We start from the raw sequence: 20192 nt of genomic DNA on the forward strand, positions 1-20192 counted from the left end.
AAAACACAAAGGCACAGAAATAAAAGTTAAAGAAAAGTGAGTATAAAGGTGGAAAGAAGATGGCGACAAAAAAAGAAAAATCGAAAGCAACGGTAAGAAGAGAGGAAGAGAAGACAACGGAGGAAGAAGGTGAAGGCCTTACCTGTTCGAAGAGGCCCGCTGCGGAGAGAGAAACCCGCTCCCTCAGGTCGGTAAATAATGGACTACAAAAATGGCTCGCTGAGCCGAGTAAAAGTGCGCAACCGCGCATGCGTGATTCCTCGCGCATGTGCGATGCGAATGAAAAAAAACACACCGACGGGAGGGGGGACCAGCTGGGGAGTCGATCTCCACAGCCGGCAACGACAGCTGCAGAACACCTGCAGCAAGAAGAGACCACAGAAGACAATAGAAACAAGAAAGAAGAGAAGAAAAGGGCAACAAAGAAACAACAGATGGCCAACCCAGAGGAAGAAGAAGAGGAAGAGTACAGTGAAATAGAAGAAGAAGAGAAAGACAAGGTAAAGGATATACTTTCTCTTATTAAAGGATACATGGAGTCATTTAAAGAATGGCAAACACAGGAATTTAAGGATTTAAGAAAAAGAATAAACAACACAGAAGAGAAAATAAATAAAATGGAGATGACCTTAACAGAAATGGGAAAGAAAATGGACAAGATGGAAGAGCGGGCAGTAGCAGCAGAAATGGAGGTAGAGGACTTAAAAAAGAAATTGGAGGAATCTAATAAAAAAACTAAAGAATCACAAGAACTACTAGCTCAAAAAATAGATACAATGGAAAACCATAACAGAAGAAATAACATAAAGATAGTGGGCCTTAAGGAAGATGAAGAAGGCAAGAATATGAGAGAGTTTATAAAAGACTGGATCCCTAGGATCCTAGGATGTCCAGAACTACAGCAAGAAATGGAAACAGAAAGGGCACATAGAGCATTGGCCCCTAAACCACAACCACAACAAAAACCAAGATCTACTGTAGTAAAATTCCTAAGATATACTACAAGAGAAAAGGTACTGGAGAAGACAATGGAAAAAGTAAGAGAGGGCAACAAACCACTGGAGTATAAAGGGCAAAAAATCTTCATTTATCCAGATATAAGTTTTGAACTCCTAAAGAAGAGAAAAGAGTTCAATACAGCAAAGGCGATTTTATGGAAGAAAGGGTATAAATTTATACTAAAGCATCCAGCGGTATTGAAAATATTTATTCCAGGACAACAAAACAGACTATTCTCGGATCCAGAAGAAGCACGAAAATTTGCAGAACAATTACAAAAATAGACTGAGGGATGAAGACAGGTAATGAGAGTAAAAATGATCACGATTGATATGTATGTGGGTAAAGACAAAAATAGACTGAGGGATGAAGACGGGTAATGAGAGTAAAAATGATCACGATTGATATGTATGCGGGTAAAGAGGTATAAGAGTGAATAGAGACAATGTGCATACGTGAATGTATCTGTACTTAGAGGAAAATATAGATAGTATAGACAAGAATTAATAAGGGAAGGAAATGGAATAGAGAGAATAAGGAGGGAATTAAAAGAGTGACCTTTGTGACATATGAAAAGTGAAATCTTTTCTGGGGGGGGGCTGGGTGGGGGAAAAGAACGGTCACTGCAAAATCAGTTGACGCGAGTGGATTCGCAAATCCAAATGGAGAGGGGAGATGTGGTTGTCCGACAAGGGATAAAGGACAACTCAGGAGGAGAAGGGGAGATTGGGGATAAAGAAGATAGAAATAGGAGAATAAGGAAAATGTTGGATGTTGTAGGAATGTTGTCTTGTAAAGAGTTGAAAATAAGAAAACAGAAATGGAAAAGGAGGAAAGGTAATGATGGAAAAACGGAAAGAGAAGATAAACAAAATATAAAATGGCTACGCTGAACTATATGACTTTAAATATTAATGGAATACATAACCAAAGTAAAAGGAAGAAACTAATAAATTTACTGAAAAAGGAAAAAATTGATATAGCATTTGTCCAAGAAACACACTTAACTGAATTGGAGCACAAGAAATTAAAGAGAGATTGGGTAGGACATGTAACAGCAGCATCGTATAATTCAAAAGCAAGAGGAGTGGCTATATTAAGTAGCAAAAATGTGCCATTTAAAATAGAAGAGGAAATAATAGATCCAGCAGGGAGATATGTTATGATAAAATGTCAGATATATTTGGAGTTTTGGAATCTACTTAATATATATTCACCTAACGAAGAAGATCAAAAGTTTATGCAAGATATCTTTTTGAAGGTAGCTAATACGCAAGGGAACATACTAATAGGAGGGGATTTCAACCTGAATTTGGATCCAAATATGGATAAAACGGGGAAAAAAATTAACAGGAAGAACAAAGTAACCAAATTTATAATTAAATCAATGCAAGAAATGAAACTTTTGGATATATGGAGGAAACAAAACCCAAAAGAAAAGGAATACTCATACTACTCGGCTAGACATAAAACATACTCAAGAATAGACCTATTTTTGTTATCAGCTAGTATGCAGGATAGAGTAAGAAAAACAGAATATAAAGCGAGAATGCTATCGGACCATTCACCCTTAATATTGACTGTAAAGCTAGAGGACATCCCTCCAAGAATGTATAGATGGAGATTAAACCCCATGCTACTTAAAAGACAGGATTTTAGAGAATTTATTGAAAAACAATTAAAAATGTATTTTGAAGTAAATACGGAATCAGTGGAAGATAAGTTTATACTATGGGACGCAATGAAAGCATTCATTAGAGGGCAAATAATAAGTTACGTAACCAAGATGAAGAAGGACTATAATCAGGAAACAGAGCAGTTGGAAAGGGAAATAGTAAACATAGAAAAAAAATTAGCAATGAAGGAAGATACAACTAAAAGAAGAGAATTGGCGGATAAAAAAATAAAATATGAAACATTACAAACATATAAGGTAGAGAAGAATATAATGAAGACAAAACAGAAATATTATGAACTAGGTGAAAAAACGCACAAAATCCTAGCATGGCAGCTTAAGACAGAGCAAACTAAGAAAATGGTATTGGCAACAAGGAAAAAAGACAAACAAATTACATATAATCCAAAAGAAATTAAGGAAAACTTTAGAGAATTCTATGAACAATTATACCGAACTGAAAACGAAGGGAAAGAAGGGAAAATAGATGAATTTTTGACTAAAATTGAACTACCAAAACTACAAATAGAGGAACAAAATAAATTAACAGAACCATTTGGAACAGTAGAAATACAAGAGATAATAAAAAAATTACCAAATAATAAGACACCAGGAGAGGATGGACTCCCAATAGAATTCTACAAAACATTTAAAGACCTATTAATACCGCCCCTCCTGGAAGTAATCAACCAGATTGATGAGACACAAAACTTACCAGATTCATGTAAAACAGCAATAATTACAGTAATACTAAAACAAGGGAAAGATCCACTCTCACCAGCGTCATATAGACCAATATCTTTGCTAAACACAGATTATAAGATAATAGCTAAACTATTAGCAAACAGATTAGCAGAACAGGTACCGAAAATGGTATTTAGACCAAACTGGATTTATCAAAAAAAGAAGCACAACAGACAATATTTGTAAATTTATTAACTTAATTCATGCAGTAGAAGGAAATAAAGCACCTACAGTAGCAGTTGCTTTAGATGCAGAGAAGGCCTTCGACAGAGTAGAATGGAATTATTTGTTCAAAGTATTGCAAAAATTCAGTTTACCGGAGAAGTATATTAATTGGATTAAAGCATTATATAAGGGACCGTTAGCGAAAGTGACAGTAAATGGACATGTATCAAAGCAATTTAACTTAAGCAGGTCAACGCGGCAGGGATGCCCACTATCACCTTTATTGTTTGCGCTAGCTATAGAACCACTAGCAGAATCGATAAGAATAGATAATAATATAAAAGGAATAAAAATAAAAGACAGGGAATATAAAATCAGTCTATTTGCGGATGATGTTATAGTGTACTTAACAGAACCAGATCTATCAATAAAAGAATTACATAAGAAATTGAAGGAATATGGAGAAGTGTCGGGTTACAAGATAAACGTAAATAAAAGTGAAGCTATGCCTATGAATAATGCGGATTTCTCAAAATTTAAGAAGGAATCTCCATTCAGATGGCAAATGCAGGCAATAAGATACCTAGGTGTACAAATAAACAAAAATCTAGGCCAATTATATAAACTCAATTACAATCCACTAATGAAAAAATTACAGGACGATTTAGAGCATTGGAAAGATCTACCACTAACACTGATAGGAAGGATAAACTGTATTAAAATGAACATTTTTCCAAGGATACTATACTTATTTCAGGCATTGCCAATACAACTGACAGAAAAATTCTTCAAAGAGTTAAAGAAAATAATAAGGAAATTTTTATGGAGAGGGGGGAAACCGAGGATAGCACTAGATAAATTAACAGAATGGTATAAACAAGGAAGCTTACAATTGCCAAACTTCAAAAATTATTATAGAGCCGCACAATTAAGATACCTATCAGATTTTTATCAAACAAGGGAAAAACCAGACTGGACGAGATTAGAATTAGATAAAATAGGGGAAAAGATACCTGAACACATATTATATAAATGGGACGAAAAATTGGTACAACATAGAACTTCTCCAGTATTACATCATCTCCTCAATATTTGGAAGAAGATTCATGTAGAAAGAAATAAAACAAATTATCAATTACCAAAACTAATATTGACGCAAAATAAGCTACTCCCTTTTACAATAGACAACCTTTCCTTTAGAAAATGGGAAAAAAAAGGGATTAAAAGAATAGAAAATTGTTTTTCAGGAAGTAGATTCTTATCCTTTGAACAAATGAGAGATAAGTACAATATAACTGGAGATACAGCGCTGGCATATTACCAACTGAGATCCTACTTGAAAGATAAATTAGGAAGCAATTTGAGTTTTCCAGAGGGAAGCAACCTTGAATATGTGATTACAGATACAATGTTTATCAAAAGATTTATAACAAATATGTATATTAAACTGCAAGAAAAGGAGAATGAGGAAACAAATGGTAAAACTAAACAAAAATGGGAACAAGATTTAAATATAAAGATAAAAAAGGAAACATGGGAGAAATTATGTTCTGGAACGATGAGAAATACAATAAATACGAGGCTGCGTATGATACAATATAATTGGTTACACAGACTATACATTACACCGCAAAAGTTAAATAAATGGGAGCCAACAGTATCTGATAGATGTTTTCGATGTAAAAAAGAAATGGGAACAACAATTCATGCAATCTGGACATGTGAGAGAGTAGAAAAATTTTGGGATGATCTCAATCAGATATTAAATAAAATAACAGAAAACAATATACCAAAGAACCCAGAGATCTTTCTCCTAAGCAACATAAAAAACAAAGAATTTGGAATTGATCTGGAGGATGCACAAAAAAGATTTGTTAAGATAGCCCTAGCCGTAGCAAAAAAATGTATTATGTCAACCTGGAAATTGGAAGATAATCTGAAAATACAACAATGGTATATAGAAATGAATAAATGTATTCCATTAGAAAAAATAACATACAGTTTAAGAAATAATATTGAAATATTCGAACAAGTATGGGAGCCTTACATTAAATACAATAGCGAAAACCTACCGGGGACAAACATTACCTAAGTTGATGGAAGGAGAAGGAAAGAAAAGAATGGACTCAGTAGAATTTCTGGTGTATTTTTGTTGAATGACAACATTGTCTGACTAGCTTAATGCAACCTAGATTGTATACCTAAAATGGATGAGAGCGTGGGGTGGGGGGGTGGCTTGGGAGGAGGGAGGGGGGGGAGAAAAAGTCACTGTATATGTGTGAAAAAGAAAACGTGTATATCATGGCTAATGTGATTTATGGTATGAAAAATAAAAAATTTAAAAAAAAAGGAGGTTGCTGCCCGCTGAACTGTGAGGCGCCAAGATGCACGGTTTGAGGTGATATCAGCCCACTGGCGGTGGTCAATGGGGCAGGCACCAAGAGATTTCTTTAGGCAGTCCTTGTACCTCTTCTTTGGTGCACCTCTGTCACGGTGGCCAGTGGAGAGGTCGCCATAGAACACGATCTTGGGAAGGCGATGGTCCTCCATTCTGGAGACGCGACCTACCCAGCGCAGTTGGATCTTCAGCAGCGTGGATTCGATGCTGTTGGCCTCTGCCATCTCGAGGACTTCGATGTTGGAGATGAAGTCATTCCAATGAATGTTGAGGATGGAGCGTCGACAACGCTGGTGGAAGCGTTCTAGGAGCCGTTGGTGATGCCGGTAGAGGATCCATGATTCAGAGCCGAACAGGAGTGTGGGTATGACAACGGCTCTGTATACACTAATCTTTGTGAGGTTTTTCAGTTGGTTGTTTTTCCAGACTCTTTTGTGTAGTCTTCCAAAGGCGCTATTTGCCTTGGCGAGTGTGTTGTCTATCTTGTTGTCGATCCTTGCATCCGATGAAATGGTGCAGCCGAGATAGGTAAACTGGTTGACCGTTTTGAGTTTTGTGTGCCCGATGGAGATGTGGGGGGGCTGGTAGTCATGGTGGGGAGCTGGCTGATGGAGGACCTCAGTTTTCTTCAGGCTGACTTCCAGGCCAAACATTTTGGTAGTTTCCACAAAACAGGGCGTCAAGCGCTGAAGAACTGGCTCTGAATGGGCAACTAAAGCGGCATCGTCTGCCCCGGTACCGCACGGATGGCAGTCTCTTCAATCTGAGGTGCCTGCAGGCTCACACCAAGACACAAGAGCAACTTTTCTTAACTACTGATCAATTAAAAGATAAATACAATATATATAATGATACAATTTTTGGATATTATCAATTAAAAGTGTATTTGAAAAAGAGACTGGGAGCAGGTTGGAGACTCCCTCAACAAAGTCAATTTGAAGATATAATAAGATACATTTGTTCTTAAGAAATGTATTACTAATATGTATATAAAATGACAAGAAACTGTAAAGAAAAAAGATTAATATCCAATGGGAGAAAGATTTAAATATATAAATTCAGGAGGAGATTTGGTCCAAATTATGACGTGAAAGTGTTATGAATACAGTAAATGTCAAATGGTTCAATATAATTTTCACCAATTGTATTTTACTCCACATAAGTTAAATGGACTTAATCCTAACTATTCCAATCAGTGTTTTCGATGTGTGAAAGAAATGGGGACTTTTTTGCATTCAGTGTGGTCTTGTGAAAAAGTGGGAAGGTTTTGGAATGAACTGAGTTTATTATGAGGGCAAATTATGAAGATAAAGGATCCAAGAATATTTTGATTTTGAGATTTTATGAAAAGGATATAAAATTGAAATTGGACAAATACCAAGAAAATTTTTCAAGTCTTGCAGTAGCAACTGTGAAGTGTACAGTGATATCACGGAGAGAAGTGTTCTTAAGTAGATGGTAGAATGAGATGAGAAATTGTAAACCTTTGGAAAATAATACTGATAGTTTAAGGAATTGAGTTGAAAATTTTTTATAGGATTTGGAATCCATCTCTGGATTTTTTGGATAATTTTCTGTCCACCTCCTCTATCTTATCCATTCCTCTTAATTAGTAATTTTAATAACAATTGATGATTGTCGATGCTAATATTATTATATATGAAATGGTTGGTGTTTCTCTTTCCTTTTCTTTTGGGTGGGAGAGGGGATGGGAAGAAAAATATAAAAGTATTTTTTTGGCTATGGATCTTTGATTAATGTTTTATTCATTTTTTCCTGTAATGATGCAAAAAAACTACAAATCTCTGGTGAAACCCCACTTCGAGGATTGTGTTCAGTTCTGGTCACCTCATTGCAGGAAGGATGTGGAAGCTGTGGAGAGGGGGCAGAGAAGATTCTTATGAGGCCAGGTTAACAGAGCTGGGACTTTTTTCTCTGGAGCGTAGAAGGATGAGAGGAGACTTGATCGAGGTCGACGAGATTTTGAGAGGCATAGACAGGCCAGCGCCTGTTTCCCAGGCCAGGATCAGCAAACACCAAGGGATGTGTGTACAAAGCGAAGGGAGGGAAGTTTAAGGGAGAGGTCAGGGGTAAATCCTTTACACAGAGAGTTGTGGGGGTCTGGAGTGCCTCACCAGGGATGGTGGTGGAGGCTGGAACATTGGGGGGCATTTAAGAGACTCAGACACATGGATGGAAGGAAAATAGAGGGTTACGGGACAGGGAGCGTTTAGTACTTTTTTAAAGGAATAAATGGGTTGGCACAACATCGAGGGCTGAAAGGCCTGACCTGTGCTGTAGGGTTCTATGAAATTCAGATACAGCCCTGGTCATCCTCCCCCATCTTATAGATCCACAGAAACAACCCTTCAGCCCTTCCAGTCTGTGCCAAATTATTTCACTGCCTGGTCCCATTGATCTACAACCAGTCCTTACCCCTCCCTGCCACTCCCATCCATGGACCTGTCCAAATTCTTCTTAAATGTTACCACTTCAGCTGGCAGCTCATTCCCAACCCCCTCCCCTCTCTGTGTGAAGAAGGTCCCCCTCATCTTCCCCTTTCACCCTTCACTCTGGTTTATAACTCACCTACCGTTGGAAGAAGAGCCTGTTTGCATTTATCTATAAAGGTAGTGCCCAACTTACGATTTTTCAAACTTACGATGCAAGAATCTGGACCGTACTTTGAATTTTGGCTGGGCTATGATGTTCAGTGTCTCCAGACAGCCCCATGTTGGTCCCCACACTGATCCCACTGCCCCACTCTGTCCCGACAGCCCCGTGTCAGTCCCCACAGCCTCGTGTCGGTCCCCACACTGATCCCACTGCCTCACTCTGACCCGACAGCCCTGTGTTAGTCCCCACAAAGACCCCATTTTTTCGAAACTATTTTTTCGTTTAGGATGGGAGTGCCTGAACACAACCCCACCATACCTATCCCATTTTGTATGCCTCTATCAAATCACCCATCATCTCTGCTTCAGGGAATAAAACACGAAGCTGTTTTATGATGTTAGTCCACTGCCTGACAGAAACTGATCCTCCGCTGATGTCTTTGCAGATACATTCGCATCGTTGGGACACACAACACCGTGAACAAGGTTTTCCACTTGGTCTCTTTCGAGTGCATGTACAGCAGCAAGACTTTCCTGCTGGAGTCAGGGATGCTGGGTAAGATGGCACTCACTTTTACTTCCGTCGGTTACCACAAACTGTTCAGCCCCTTCAGATCCGATGTGATCCAGTTGTGAGATTCCCTTGTGTGTTGAGGCTGTCCCCCACCGTGTCCATCACTGCCCCCCTTCAGATCCGATGTGATCCAGTTGTGAGCTTGCCTTGTATGTTGAAGCTGGACCCTGCTGTGTCCATCATTGCCCCCCTTCAGATCAGATGTGATCCAGTTGTGAGCTTGCCTTGTATGTTGAGGCTGGACCATACCGTGTCCACCTATGCCTTCCTTCAGATCCGATGTGATCCAGATGTGAGATTCCCTTGTGTGTTGAAGCTGGACCCTGCTGTGTCAATCACTGCCTCCCTTCAGATCCGATGTGATCCAGATGAGAGATTCCCTTCTGTGTTGAGGCTGGACCATACCATGTCCACCTATGCCCCCCTTCAGATCTGATGTGATGCAGATGTGAGCTTGCCTTGTGTGTTGAGGTTGGCCCCTACCGTATCCATCCCTGCCTCCCTTCAGAGCCGATGTGATCCAGATGTGAGCTTGCCTTGTGTGTTGAGGCTGGCCCCCACCATATCCATCCCTGCCCCACTTCAGAGCTGATGTGATCCAGATGTGAACGCCCTCTGTGTTGAGGACAGCTACTGCTGTGGCCTATGTGATCCAGATGTGAGCTTGCCTTGTGTGTTGAGGCTGGCCCCTACCACGTCCATTCCTCCCGCACTTCAGATCTGATGTGATCCAGTTGTGAGCTTTCCTACTCTGTCCAACCCTGCCCACCTTCAGAGCCGATGTGATCCAGATGTGAGTTTGCCTTATGTTTTGAGGCTGGCCCTACTGTGCCCAACCCTGTTCCCCTTCAGATCCAAAGTGATCTGGATGAGAGCCGGATTTGACCTTGCCTGTTTGTTGAAGCTGTCCCCAACCGTGTCAATCCCTGCCTCCCTTCAGATCCTATGTGATCTAAATGTGAGCTTGCCTTGTGTGTTGAGGCTGGCCCCTACCTGTCCACTGGTCCCACCTGCCCCATCCCTCTAAACCCATCCTGTCCACAGATCCATCCAATGTCCCACCCACACTCATCCCACCTGCCCCATCCCTCTAAACGTATCCTATCCATTTATTTGTCCAATTTTTTCTTAAACGTAAAACATAGAACATTACCCCTCAGTCCAGGCCCTTCAGCCATCGATGTTGAGCCAACCCATATATTCCTTAAAAATAATACTAAACCCTCCCTACCCTATAAACCTCTATTTTTCTTCCATCCATGTATGTGTCTCGAAGTCTCTTCAATGCCCCAAACATTTCAATTATCCCTGCCTCATCCCCCTCCCCTGGCAGCTCCTTCCACATACCTACCACCCTCTGTGTAAAAAATAATTTCCCCTCAGATTCCTGCTAAATCTACCCCCCATCAACCTCCCCCCTCACCTTGAACCCATGTCCTCTGGTGACCGATTCCCCTGGTCTGGGAAAGGACTCTCCATGTCCACCCGACCTGTTCCCCTCGTGATTTTCTGATGCCCCTCGTCCTTCTGCGCTCCACGGAACAAAGCCCCAGCTCAACCTCTCCCTGTAGTGCAGGCCCCTGTGTCCCGGCGGCATGCTCGTAAATCTCCCCCACCCCACTCTATAAACTAGGGCAGAAACCTTGAGCAATCCTGCACTCCAAGATCCCTCTGTCCTCTGCATGGTAAAAAAAAAAACCCTGCCTTTAACATGTACTTACCTTCGTTTGCCCTCCTGACAACCTTCTGTGCGATCCACAACACCTCCCACATGCATCATCTGTCAACTTACTGACCCGCTTCTCCACCATTTTATCCAGGTCATTTACAAAGAGCAGGCGCCCTACAACGAATCCCTGTGGAACTCCATGAGTCACCGACCTCCAGGCAGAATATGTTCCTTCTACCAATACTCTCTGCTTTCTGCAGGCAAGCCAATTCCAAATCCACATGGCCAAGGTTCCATGAATCCCAAGCCTCATGACTTTCTGACCAAGGAGACCTTGTCAAACCGACCCTCACCAAATCCACCCTCATCAATTTCCTGTCACCTCCTCAAAAAACCCATTCAGGCTTGTGAGGTTCGACCTTCCCTTCACAAAGCCCTGCTGACTATCCCTGAGTAGACTGGACTCCAAATGCTCATAGACCCTGTCCTTAAGAATCCTCCCCATTAGTTTCCACCCCACTGACGTCAGACTCACCCATCTAGAATTCCCAAGATTTGACCTCTTACCCTTCGTGAATACGGGGACACAATGGCCATTCTCCAATCCTCTGGTGCCACTCCTGTGGCCAGGGAGGTCACAAGGATCATCACGACTGCCCCAGCTATTTCTTCTGTCGCTTCCCAGGGGAGCTTGAGGTAAACCCCGTCTGGTCCCGGGGACGTATCTATCTAAACTCTGCCTGTTTGTTAACCTCAATATTAGCTTGTTCTATGCTGACCTCACAATCACCAAGGTCTCTCACCTGAGTGATACTGAAGCAAAATATTCATCAAAGATCTCCCCCCGCTCCTCTGGCTCCAGGAACATCCCTCCTTTATCCCCAAGTGGCCCTGCCCTCGCTCTTGTTCTGCATGTACATGACAAAAGCATCGTCTTTCCATGCCCCCTTCTAGCTGCCTTAAATTTCTTCTTAAGGACCTTCCTGGCTCCTTCTAATTCTTCATCCCTGCCTGATTTTTGTTTCCTAAACCTTAGACTATTGAGATCTTTCCTGTCGTTCGGTGACCAGAACTCATCACAATTCTCCAAATTGGTGTCATCAATGTTTTATACAACCTCACCATCCCAGCTCCTGTACTCAATACTTTGATTTATGAAGGCCAATGTGCCAAAAACTCTCTTTACAACCCTGTCCACCTGTGATGCCACTTTCAGGGAATTCTGTATCTGTATTCCTAGATCCCTCTGTTCTATCCCACTCCTCATTGTCCGACCCCACTCCTCAGTGCCCGACCATTTTCCATGTACATCCTTTCTTGGTTTGTCCTTCCAAAATGCAACACTTGTCTGCATTAAACTCCATCGGCCATTTTTCAGTCCATTTTTGTAGTTGGTCCAGATCCTCTGCAAGGTTTGAAAATCTTCCTCACTGTCCACAACGCCTCCAATCTTAGTGTCATCTGCGAACTTCTGATCCAATTTACCACATTATCATCCAGATCATTGATATAGACAACAAACAACAAGGGTCCCAGCACCGATTCCTGAGGCCCCACTAGTCACAGGCCTCCAGATTGAGAAGCATCATCCACCACTACTCTCTGGCTTCTCCTGTCCAGCCATTGTCGAATCCAGTCACTACTTCACCGTGAATCCCCAGTGTCTGACCCTTCCTGACTAACCTCCCATGGGGGACCTTGTCCAAGGCCTCACTAAAGCCCATGTGGACAACATCCATGGCCTTTTCTTCATCAAATTTCCTGGTGAACTCCTCACAAAACATGACCTACCACATACAAGGCCATGTTGGCTATCCCTAATCTCTTAGGGCACCACCTTTCAATATATAAATCTTAAAGCATTTTCAGTCCCTTTCCTTAAAGACATTTAACTGTTGCTGCATCTGCAGGTTCCTCCTCCTCCATGGAGCCAATGAAAGATGAACAATGACATTCTAGATAATTCCTCCCCCCCCCCCCCCCCCCAACCAAATTTACAGATAAAGCCTCTGACCGGGGCGACTTTTACTAAGCAGGGATCAAGAGACACTTTAAGAGAGTCACCCCAACGGCGAGCGGCATCAACCAGCTCTTCATCCCGAGCAACACAACTTTATTCAAACAGCTGCTCGGAGCAAAGCCCGACCAAGGCCTCCATTCGCTGGATGTTTGCTCCCATCTTCACCAAACATTGATGTGTTACTTCAGAGAACGTTTACAATTTTAAACTTCCTATTTTTACTTATTATTTTATTACATTTTATTTTAATTTTTAGAATTTGTTTTCCTTGATTTTTTTTGCCAGTTGCATGAATTACAGGGTTTTACTGGAAGTAGGAAAAACCCAACACCCAACCCCAACCCACCAATTTTCCCTCGCAACCGCTGCAACCGTGCCTGCCTGTCCCGCATCAGACTTGTCAGTCACCAACGAGCCTGCAGCTGACGTGGACATTACCCCTCCATAAATCTTCATCCGTGAAGCCAAGCCAAAGAAAGAAAGATAGTTAGTGTTTGGACAGACCCTGAATATGGAGGAGACCAAGGACTGTCTGCCAGATGCAGTGAGCAGAGGTTTGGTTTGCGGGCCACAAGTCCTGTCCCTGCGCTGTATTGATCTGTGGTCTAGTTACTGTCACCTTTCTCCCACTTTGCCCTGGAGCCCAGGTACTTTCCGGTCTGCAGCTCAACGGAGGGAAGTCCTGGCCCGCCCAGCTGTGATGTCCAATATGTGGCATGTTCCAGATAATCTGAGCCTTGGGCTTCTCCAACACTGATGTCTGCCATCTACACTCACTCCGCTTGTAACGCGCGTGATGTGTTAGTTCCCACAGAAAACGTGGCGACAGTCGGTGCTAGTGCCACGGTGATAGAAGGGGTCAGTCGCAGTCGGAATGCTCTCCTGAATGGGGACACCAAGAACTATGACTGGGATTCTGGATACACTTGTCATCAGCTGGGAAGTGGAGCCATTGTGATCCAGCTTGCACAGCCCTTCGTCATCAGTTCCATGAGGTAATGGTGCCGCTCCACAGTCCTGTGTGTGTGTGTGTGTGTATGACGGAAAAGGTACATATATGCTTACATGTGTGTCTGCATGTGATTGCACATGTTTGCATATATATGTGTGTGTCTGCTGTGTAAGTGTGTGTGCTGTGTGTGTGAATACATGCATGTGTGACTGTGTGTATTTTCATGCGTGTTCATGTGTGTGCTTGTGTTTGTGTGAATCTGTGCATGAGGGTGTGTGTGTTGCTCGTGTGCATGCACATATTTGCATGTCCATGTCTGTGTGCAAGCATGTATGTATGTTCAAGTGTATGTGTGTGGATATCTATGTGTGCATGTATGTGTATGTATGTCTGTCCGTGTATATCCATATATGGTTGTGCATGTGCATGTGTGTACATGTGTGTGTGTTCATATGTGTGTATGTGCATGAGCGTGTATATGTGGACATGTGTGAGTGTGTGTACTTGTGTGTGTGCACGTGTGTGTATGAGTGTACATGCATGTGTGTGCGCATGTGTGTACATAAGTGTGTGTGCATGTGTATACATGTGTGTGTGCATACGTGTGTGTGTATGTGTGTACATGCAGGAGTGAGGGTGATGTTAACAAATTCCAGGGGTGTTTAAGGAGAGGGGAAAGTTTAGGGGAGATGACGGGAACGTTTTTACACGGTGGATCGAACGCATTGCCGGGGGGTGGATATGGGGATGTTTTTACACGGTGGATTGAACGCATTCCCAGGGAGCAGTGATAACGAGGACATTTTTACATGGCGAATTGAATGTATTGCCGGGTGGCGGTGATGATGGGTCATTTTTACACGGTGGATCGAATGCATTGCTGGGGTGTGTTGTTAACAGGGACGTTTTTACACGGTGGATCGAACGCATTGCCCGGGGGGGGTGGAGATAACAGGGTCGTTTTTACACGGTGTATCGAACGCATTGCCGGGGTGTGTTGTTAACAGGGACGTTTTTACATGGGAACACATTGCCGTGGGGCTGTGATGATTGGGACATTTTTACACGGTGGCTTAATCGCATTGCCGGGGGGTGGAGATAACGGAGTCGTTTTTACACGGTGGATCGAACGCATTGTCGGGTGTGTTGTTAACAGGGACGTTTTTACGCGGTGGATAGAACGCATTGCCAGGGGGTGGAGATAACACGGTTGTTTTTACATAGTGGATCGAATGCATTGCCGGGGTGTGTTGTTAACGGGGACGTTTTTACACGGTTAATCAAACGCATTGCTAGGGGTTGATGATGGGGATGTTTTTACATGGTGGATTGAACGCATTGCCGGGGTGTGTTGTTAACGGGGACGTTTTTACATGGTGGACTGAACGCATTGTCTGGGGGGGGGTGGTGATAACGGGGACCTTTTTACACAGTGGATCGAGATTGCCAGGGTGTGTTGTTAACGGGGATGTTTTTACACGGTGGATAGAACGCATTGCCAGGGGGTGGAGATAACAGGGTTGTTTTTACACGGTGGATTGAACGCATTGCCGGGGGGCAGTGATAACGAGGACATTTTTACATGGCGAATCGAATGCATTGCCAGGTGGCGGTGATGATGGGGACGTTTTTACACGGTGGATCGAACGCATTGTTGGGTGGCGGTGATAGTGGGAAGGTTTTTACACAGTGGATCGAACCCATTGCCCAAGGGGCGGTGATGAAGGCTCAAAGAACAATAGATGGTTAAGGGATTGAGGCGGGAAGGGTTAGATTTTTGTGGAGCTTGTTTATCTCAGTCAGCACATCATGGTGGGCCAAAGGGCTGTTCCATGCTTTTGTCTGGCCTTGGGCTGTGCTGCTGCATGCCTCCTTCCCGACACTCGGCCGCCTGCATGCCTCCTTCCCGACACTCGGCCGCCTGCATGCCTCCTTCCCGACACTCAGCCGCCTGCATGCCTCCTTCCCGACACTCAGCCGCCTGCATGCCTCCTTCCCGACACTCGGCCGCCTGCATGCCTCCTTCCCGACACTCGGCCGCCTGCATGCCTCCTTCCCGACACTCGGCCGCCTGCATGCCTCCTTCCCGACACTCGGCCGCCTGCATGCCTCCTTCCCGACACTCGGCCGCCTGCATGCCTCCTTCCCGACACTCGGCCGCCTGCATGCCTCCTTCCCGACACTCGGCCGCCTGCATGCCTCCTTCCCGACACTCAGCCGCCTGCATGCCTCCTTCCCGACACTCGGCCGCCTGCCCCAGCTCCTGTACCGTGGGTCTCTCTCCTCCAGGTTGCTGCTCTGGGACTGTGATGACCGCAGTTACAGCTTCTACGTCGAAGTCTCCAACGACCAGCAGCACTGGCGGACGGTGGCCGATCACACTAAGGTCACTTGCAAGTATGTGCATCTTGCCATTCTTTGCAACTTGTGATGAATTTTTGTTTGTCTGTGGTTTGGTAACAGTTCAGAAACAGATGGTTCTACACCACGGTGAGGGGTGGGTCACACCTGGTCTGGAATGAAATGAAATGCAAAACAAAACAGCGGGAACTTGTCATGGGGTTCGGTTGTATCTGGGCAGAACAGCACTGAAACGTGTATGAGGTGATTCAGGTTTGGCCTTTCACTCCTGTCCAGTCCTAGACATAACTGCTGGTGGTACGGAGGTGGGTGGAGGGGCAGGGGGTGAAGAGGAAACAGAGGTCGCAGAGAGACGGACAGATTCGGAGGACGGGCAGAGAAGTGGGAAAGGAATCACAGTGTTGGAAAATGAACGGTCACGCACTTGGGATGAAGGAATAAACGGGCCGGCTATTCTGTGGGTGGAGAGATCATTCCAAATTCGGAGGAGGAAAGGGACTGGGATCCTTGTGCAGGGAACCCTAAAGGTGAACCTCCAGGTTGGGTCAGTGGTGAAGAAGGTGAATGCGATGTTGACATCATTATCTTGAGGGGCAGGGGCAGGGATGGGGTGTGGAGGCTTTAGAAGGCACTGGTGAAGCCTCACTTGGAGGACGGGGGACAGTTTTGAGCTCCTTATTTAAGAAAGGATCAGCTGACATTGGAGGGGCTTCAGAGAAGATTCACATGAATGATTTCTGGAATGAAGGGATTAAATTAGGACATGGAGACTGATGAGTCTTGGACTGGAATCCTTGGAGTTCAGAAGAATGGAGGGGCGGGGGGTGGCACCATAGAAGCATTTTGAGTTTTGAAAGACCTGGGCAGAGTAGATGTGGGAAAGGTGTTTTCCATGGACGGGGAGTCCAGGACAAGAGGGCACAACTTCAGGATTGAAGGGCTCATTTAGAACAGATGTGGAGGAATTTCTTTACCCAGCGAGTGGAGAACGTCTGGCGTTTGTTCCCAAGGGGTGGCTGCAGAAGCTGGGACATTCAGTGTATTTAAGACAGAGATTGACGGGGATCTGAATAGTCAGGGTGTCAGAGGTTATGGGGAGAAGGCCAGGGAATGGAGCTGGGTGGGAGAATGGACCAGCTCATGATGGAATGGTGGATCAGACTAGATGGGCTGAATGGCCTACTTCTCTTGTGGACGAGCATGGAGTAGACAAAATGGGGAAGTGTTTATTTGGGGAAGGGCTAATTCTGTAGGATAAGGCTGGATCTGTTCTGGGACCCCCTGCTCTTTGTGATGTTTATAATGACCTGGGTGAAGAGGTGGACGGATGAGTCAGGAAGTTTGGGGATGACATGAAGGCTGGAGGAGTTGTGGATGGAGCTGAAGGTTGTCGAAGGTTATAAGAGGATTTCGACAGGATGCAGAGTTGGGCAGAAAAGTGGCAGATGGAATTCAATCCGGATCAGTGTGAGGTGATGCATTTGGAAAATCTAATTTGAAGGCTGAGGACAGGGTTAATAGCTGGATTCTTAACAGTTTGGAGGAACAGAGAAGACTTGGGGTCAAAATATACAGCTCCCTCAAGGTCACCGCACAGGATGATAGGGTAGTTAAGAAGGTCTATGGGATGTTGGGATTCATTAATGGAGGATTGAGTTCAGGAGTAGAGTGGTCATGGTACAACTCTTGAAATCTCTGGTGAGACCCCACTTAGAGGATTGTGTTCAGTTTTGGTCACCTCATTACAGGAAGGATGTGGAAGCTGTGGAGAGGGGGCAGAGGGGATTTCTCAGGATTGGGAAACAAGTCTTATGAGGCCAGGTTAGCAGAGCTGGGACTTTTCTCTCTGGAGCATAGAAGGATGAGAGGAGACTTGATGGAGGTCAACAAGGTTCTGAGAGGCAGAGATAGGGTGGTCAGCCAGTGCCTGTTTCCCAGGGTAGGATCAGCAAACACCAGAGGACGTGTGTACAAAGTGAAGGGAGGGAAGTTTAGGGGAGACATTGGGGGTAAGTTCTTTACACAGAGAGATGTGGGGGCCTGGAATGCCTCGCCAGGGGTGGTGGTGGAGGCTGGAACATTGGGGACATTTAAGAGACCCTTAGACATGGACGTGGATGGAAGGAAAATATAGAAGGTTACAAGGTAGGGAGGTGGGGAAAAATTGGATTGTTGTGAAGTAGGTTTACAAATGTTAGCACAACATTGTGGGCTGAAGGGCCAGAACAGTGCTGGAACATTGAATGTGTTGGGTTGGTGGTGGTTGACAGAGGATGGGATTGTGGGGTTGTCCCTCAGATTGGAGGCCTGTGACCAGTGGTATGTTGCAGGGATCAGTGCTGCTTGTCCTCGGTATGACATTGTGGTTAGGATGGTTCGTGAGTTTGGGGATGACACCGAGACTGGTGGGGCAGTGGGCTGCGGGTAGGTTAATGAAGATTACGGGGCAAGGCAACAAAAATATGGTTTGGCACAGACTAGAAGGGCCGAAGGGCCTGTTTCTGTGCTGTAGTGTTGTATGGGTTTAAGGACAGCATGGATTTATACTAGACATTTGGACGCACCACAGGCCCAATTAACCTACAGCCCCAGAACGTTTTGAACGGTGGGAGGAAATGTGAGTCCCCAGGGGAAACCCACACAGACATGAGGAGAACGTACCAACTCTTTATGGGATTCAGGACCCGGTCCCAATCGCTGGCACTGTAACAGTGTTATGCGAACCACTACGCCAACTGGGCTGCCGTTTAACGATTTAAGGTGAGAGGGGAAACATTTGAAGTGGAACTGAGGGGCACCTTGTCCACACAGTGGAATGAGCTGGTGCAGGAAGGGGTAGAACGGGGGCAATTTTAACATCTGAGAGTCCCTTAGACCAGCGGGGAAGGTTAAGAGGGATCCTGGCGAATGCGGGCAAATGTGGCTCGGTTGATCAAGACTTGGACAAAAGGGCTTGTTTTTATGTAACTGCAGGCTTGAAAAATGCCACAGTGAGAGCCTTGCCTTGAAACAGTGTCACCCTGTCTTCACACAGGTCCTGGCAGACGATTCTCATCGCACAGCAGCCGATAGTCTTCATCAGGATTGTGGGCACACACAACACAGCCAATGAGGTGCGGGGTTACTGGTGCCAGCGGTGTGTGGGATCTGCTTACACCGTGCCTGACTTCCACCAACATCCCTGCAGTTACTCGTGCCCGACTGTCTGCTCGAGCTGATGCTCGATGTGATTCTTCCCCTTTTTGGGGGTGGGGGGGGGTTATGGTTGTGGCGGCCACACCATTGGATAGATGTGATTGGACTGGAGGAGGTGCAGAAACTCACCAGCATGTGGCCTGGATTGGAATGCCCTGGATTGGGGTGGCCTGGATTGATGTGGCCTGGATTGGTGTGGCCTGGATTTGGGTGGCCTGGATTTGGATTGGGTGGCCTGGATTTGGATTGGGTGGCCTGGATTTGGATTGGGTGGCCTGGATTTGGATTGGGTGGCCTGGATTTGGATTGGGTGGCCTGGATTGGAGTGACCTGGATTGGGGAGGCCTGGATTTGGATTGGGTGGCCTGGATTTGGATTGGGTGGCCTGGATTTGGATTGGGTGCCCTGGATTGGAGTGGCCTGGATTGGAGTGGCCAGGATTGGAGTGGCCATTCACATGTATAGCACAGGGACACTAGCCCATGGCCCTCATGTGCACCAATTCCCCGACGAATCCCATAGTTTCTCAAGGGTCGGAGCAAACCCACACAGACTCGAAGATATAGGAGCAGAAGTAGGCCATTCAATCTGTCCACTCACCTCTACCATTCCATCATGAGCTGGTGCATTCCCCCACCCAGCCCCACTCCCTGCCTTCTCCCCATAACCTCTGATACCCTGACTGTTCAGATCTCTGTCAGTCTCTGCCTTAAATACACCCAACTACCTGGCTTCTACAGCCGCCCGTGGCAGAAAACTCCAGATGTTCACCGATCGCTGGGTAAAGAAATCGCTCTGCATCCCTGTTCTAAATGAGGCCTTCAA

At 44.8% G+C, this 20192-nt stretch overlaps 1 protein-coding gene across 2 annotated transcripts in view; it reads left to right on the plus strand.

Annotated features, from left to right (window-relative positions):
• The window catches only part of btbd9 (BTB (POZ) domain containing 9), a 101778-nt gene that overhangs the window by 60408 nt on the left and 21178 nt on the right, over positions 1-20192 (plus strand). For both annotated transcript variants that reach the window (XM_069888025.1, XM_069888026.1), the window contains exons 7-10: positions 9043-9152; positions 13665-13854; positions 16101-16208; positions 19207-19285. In XM_069888025.1, coding sequence (XP_069744126.1) covers positions 9043-9152; positions 13665-13854; positions 16101-16208; positions 19207-19285 — 487 coding nt within the window. The remainder of the gene's footprint in view (positions 1-9042; positions 9153-13664; positions 13855-16100; positions 16209-19206; positions 19286-20192) is intronic.

This window comes from Narcine bancroftii, chromosome 6 (genome assembly GCF_036971445.1).
Source record: "Narcine bancroftii isolate sNarBan1 chromosome 6, sNarBan1.hap1, whole genome shotgun sequence".
Taxonomy (NCBI): Eukaryota; Metazoa; Chordata; class Chondrichthyes; order Torpediniformes; family Narcinidae; genus Narcine; species Narcine bancroftii.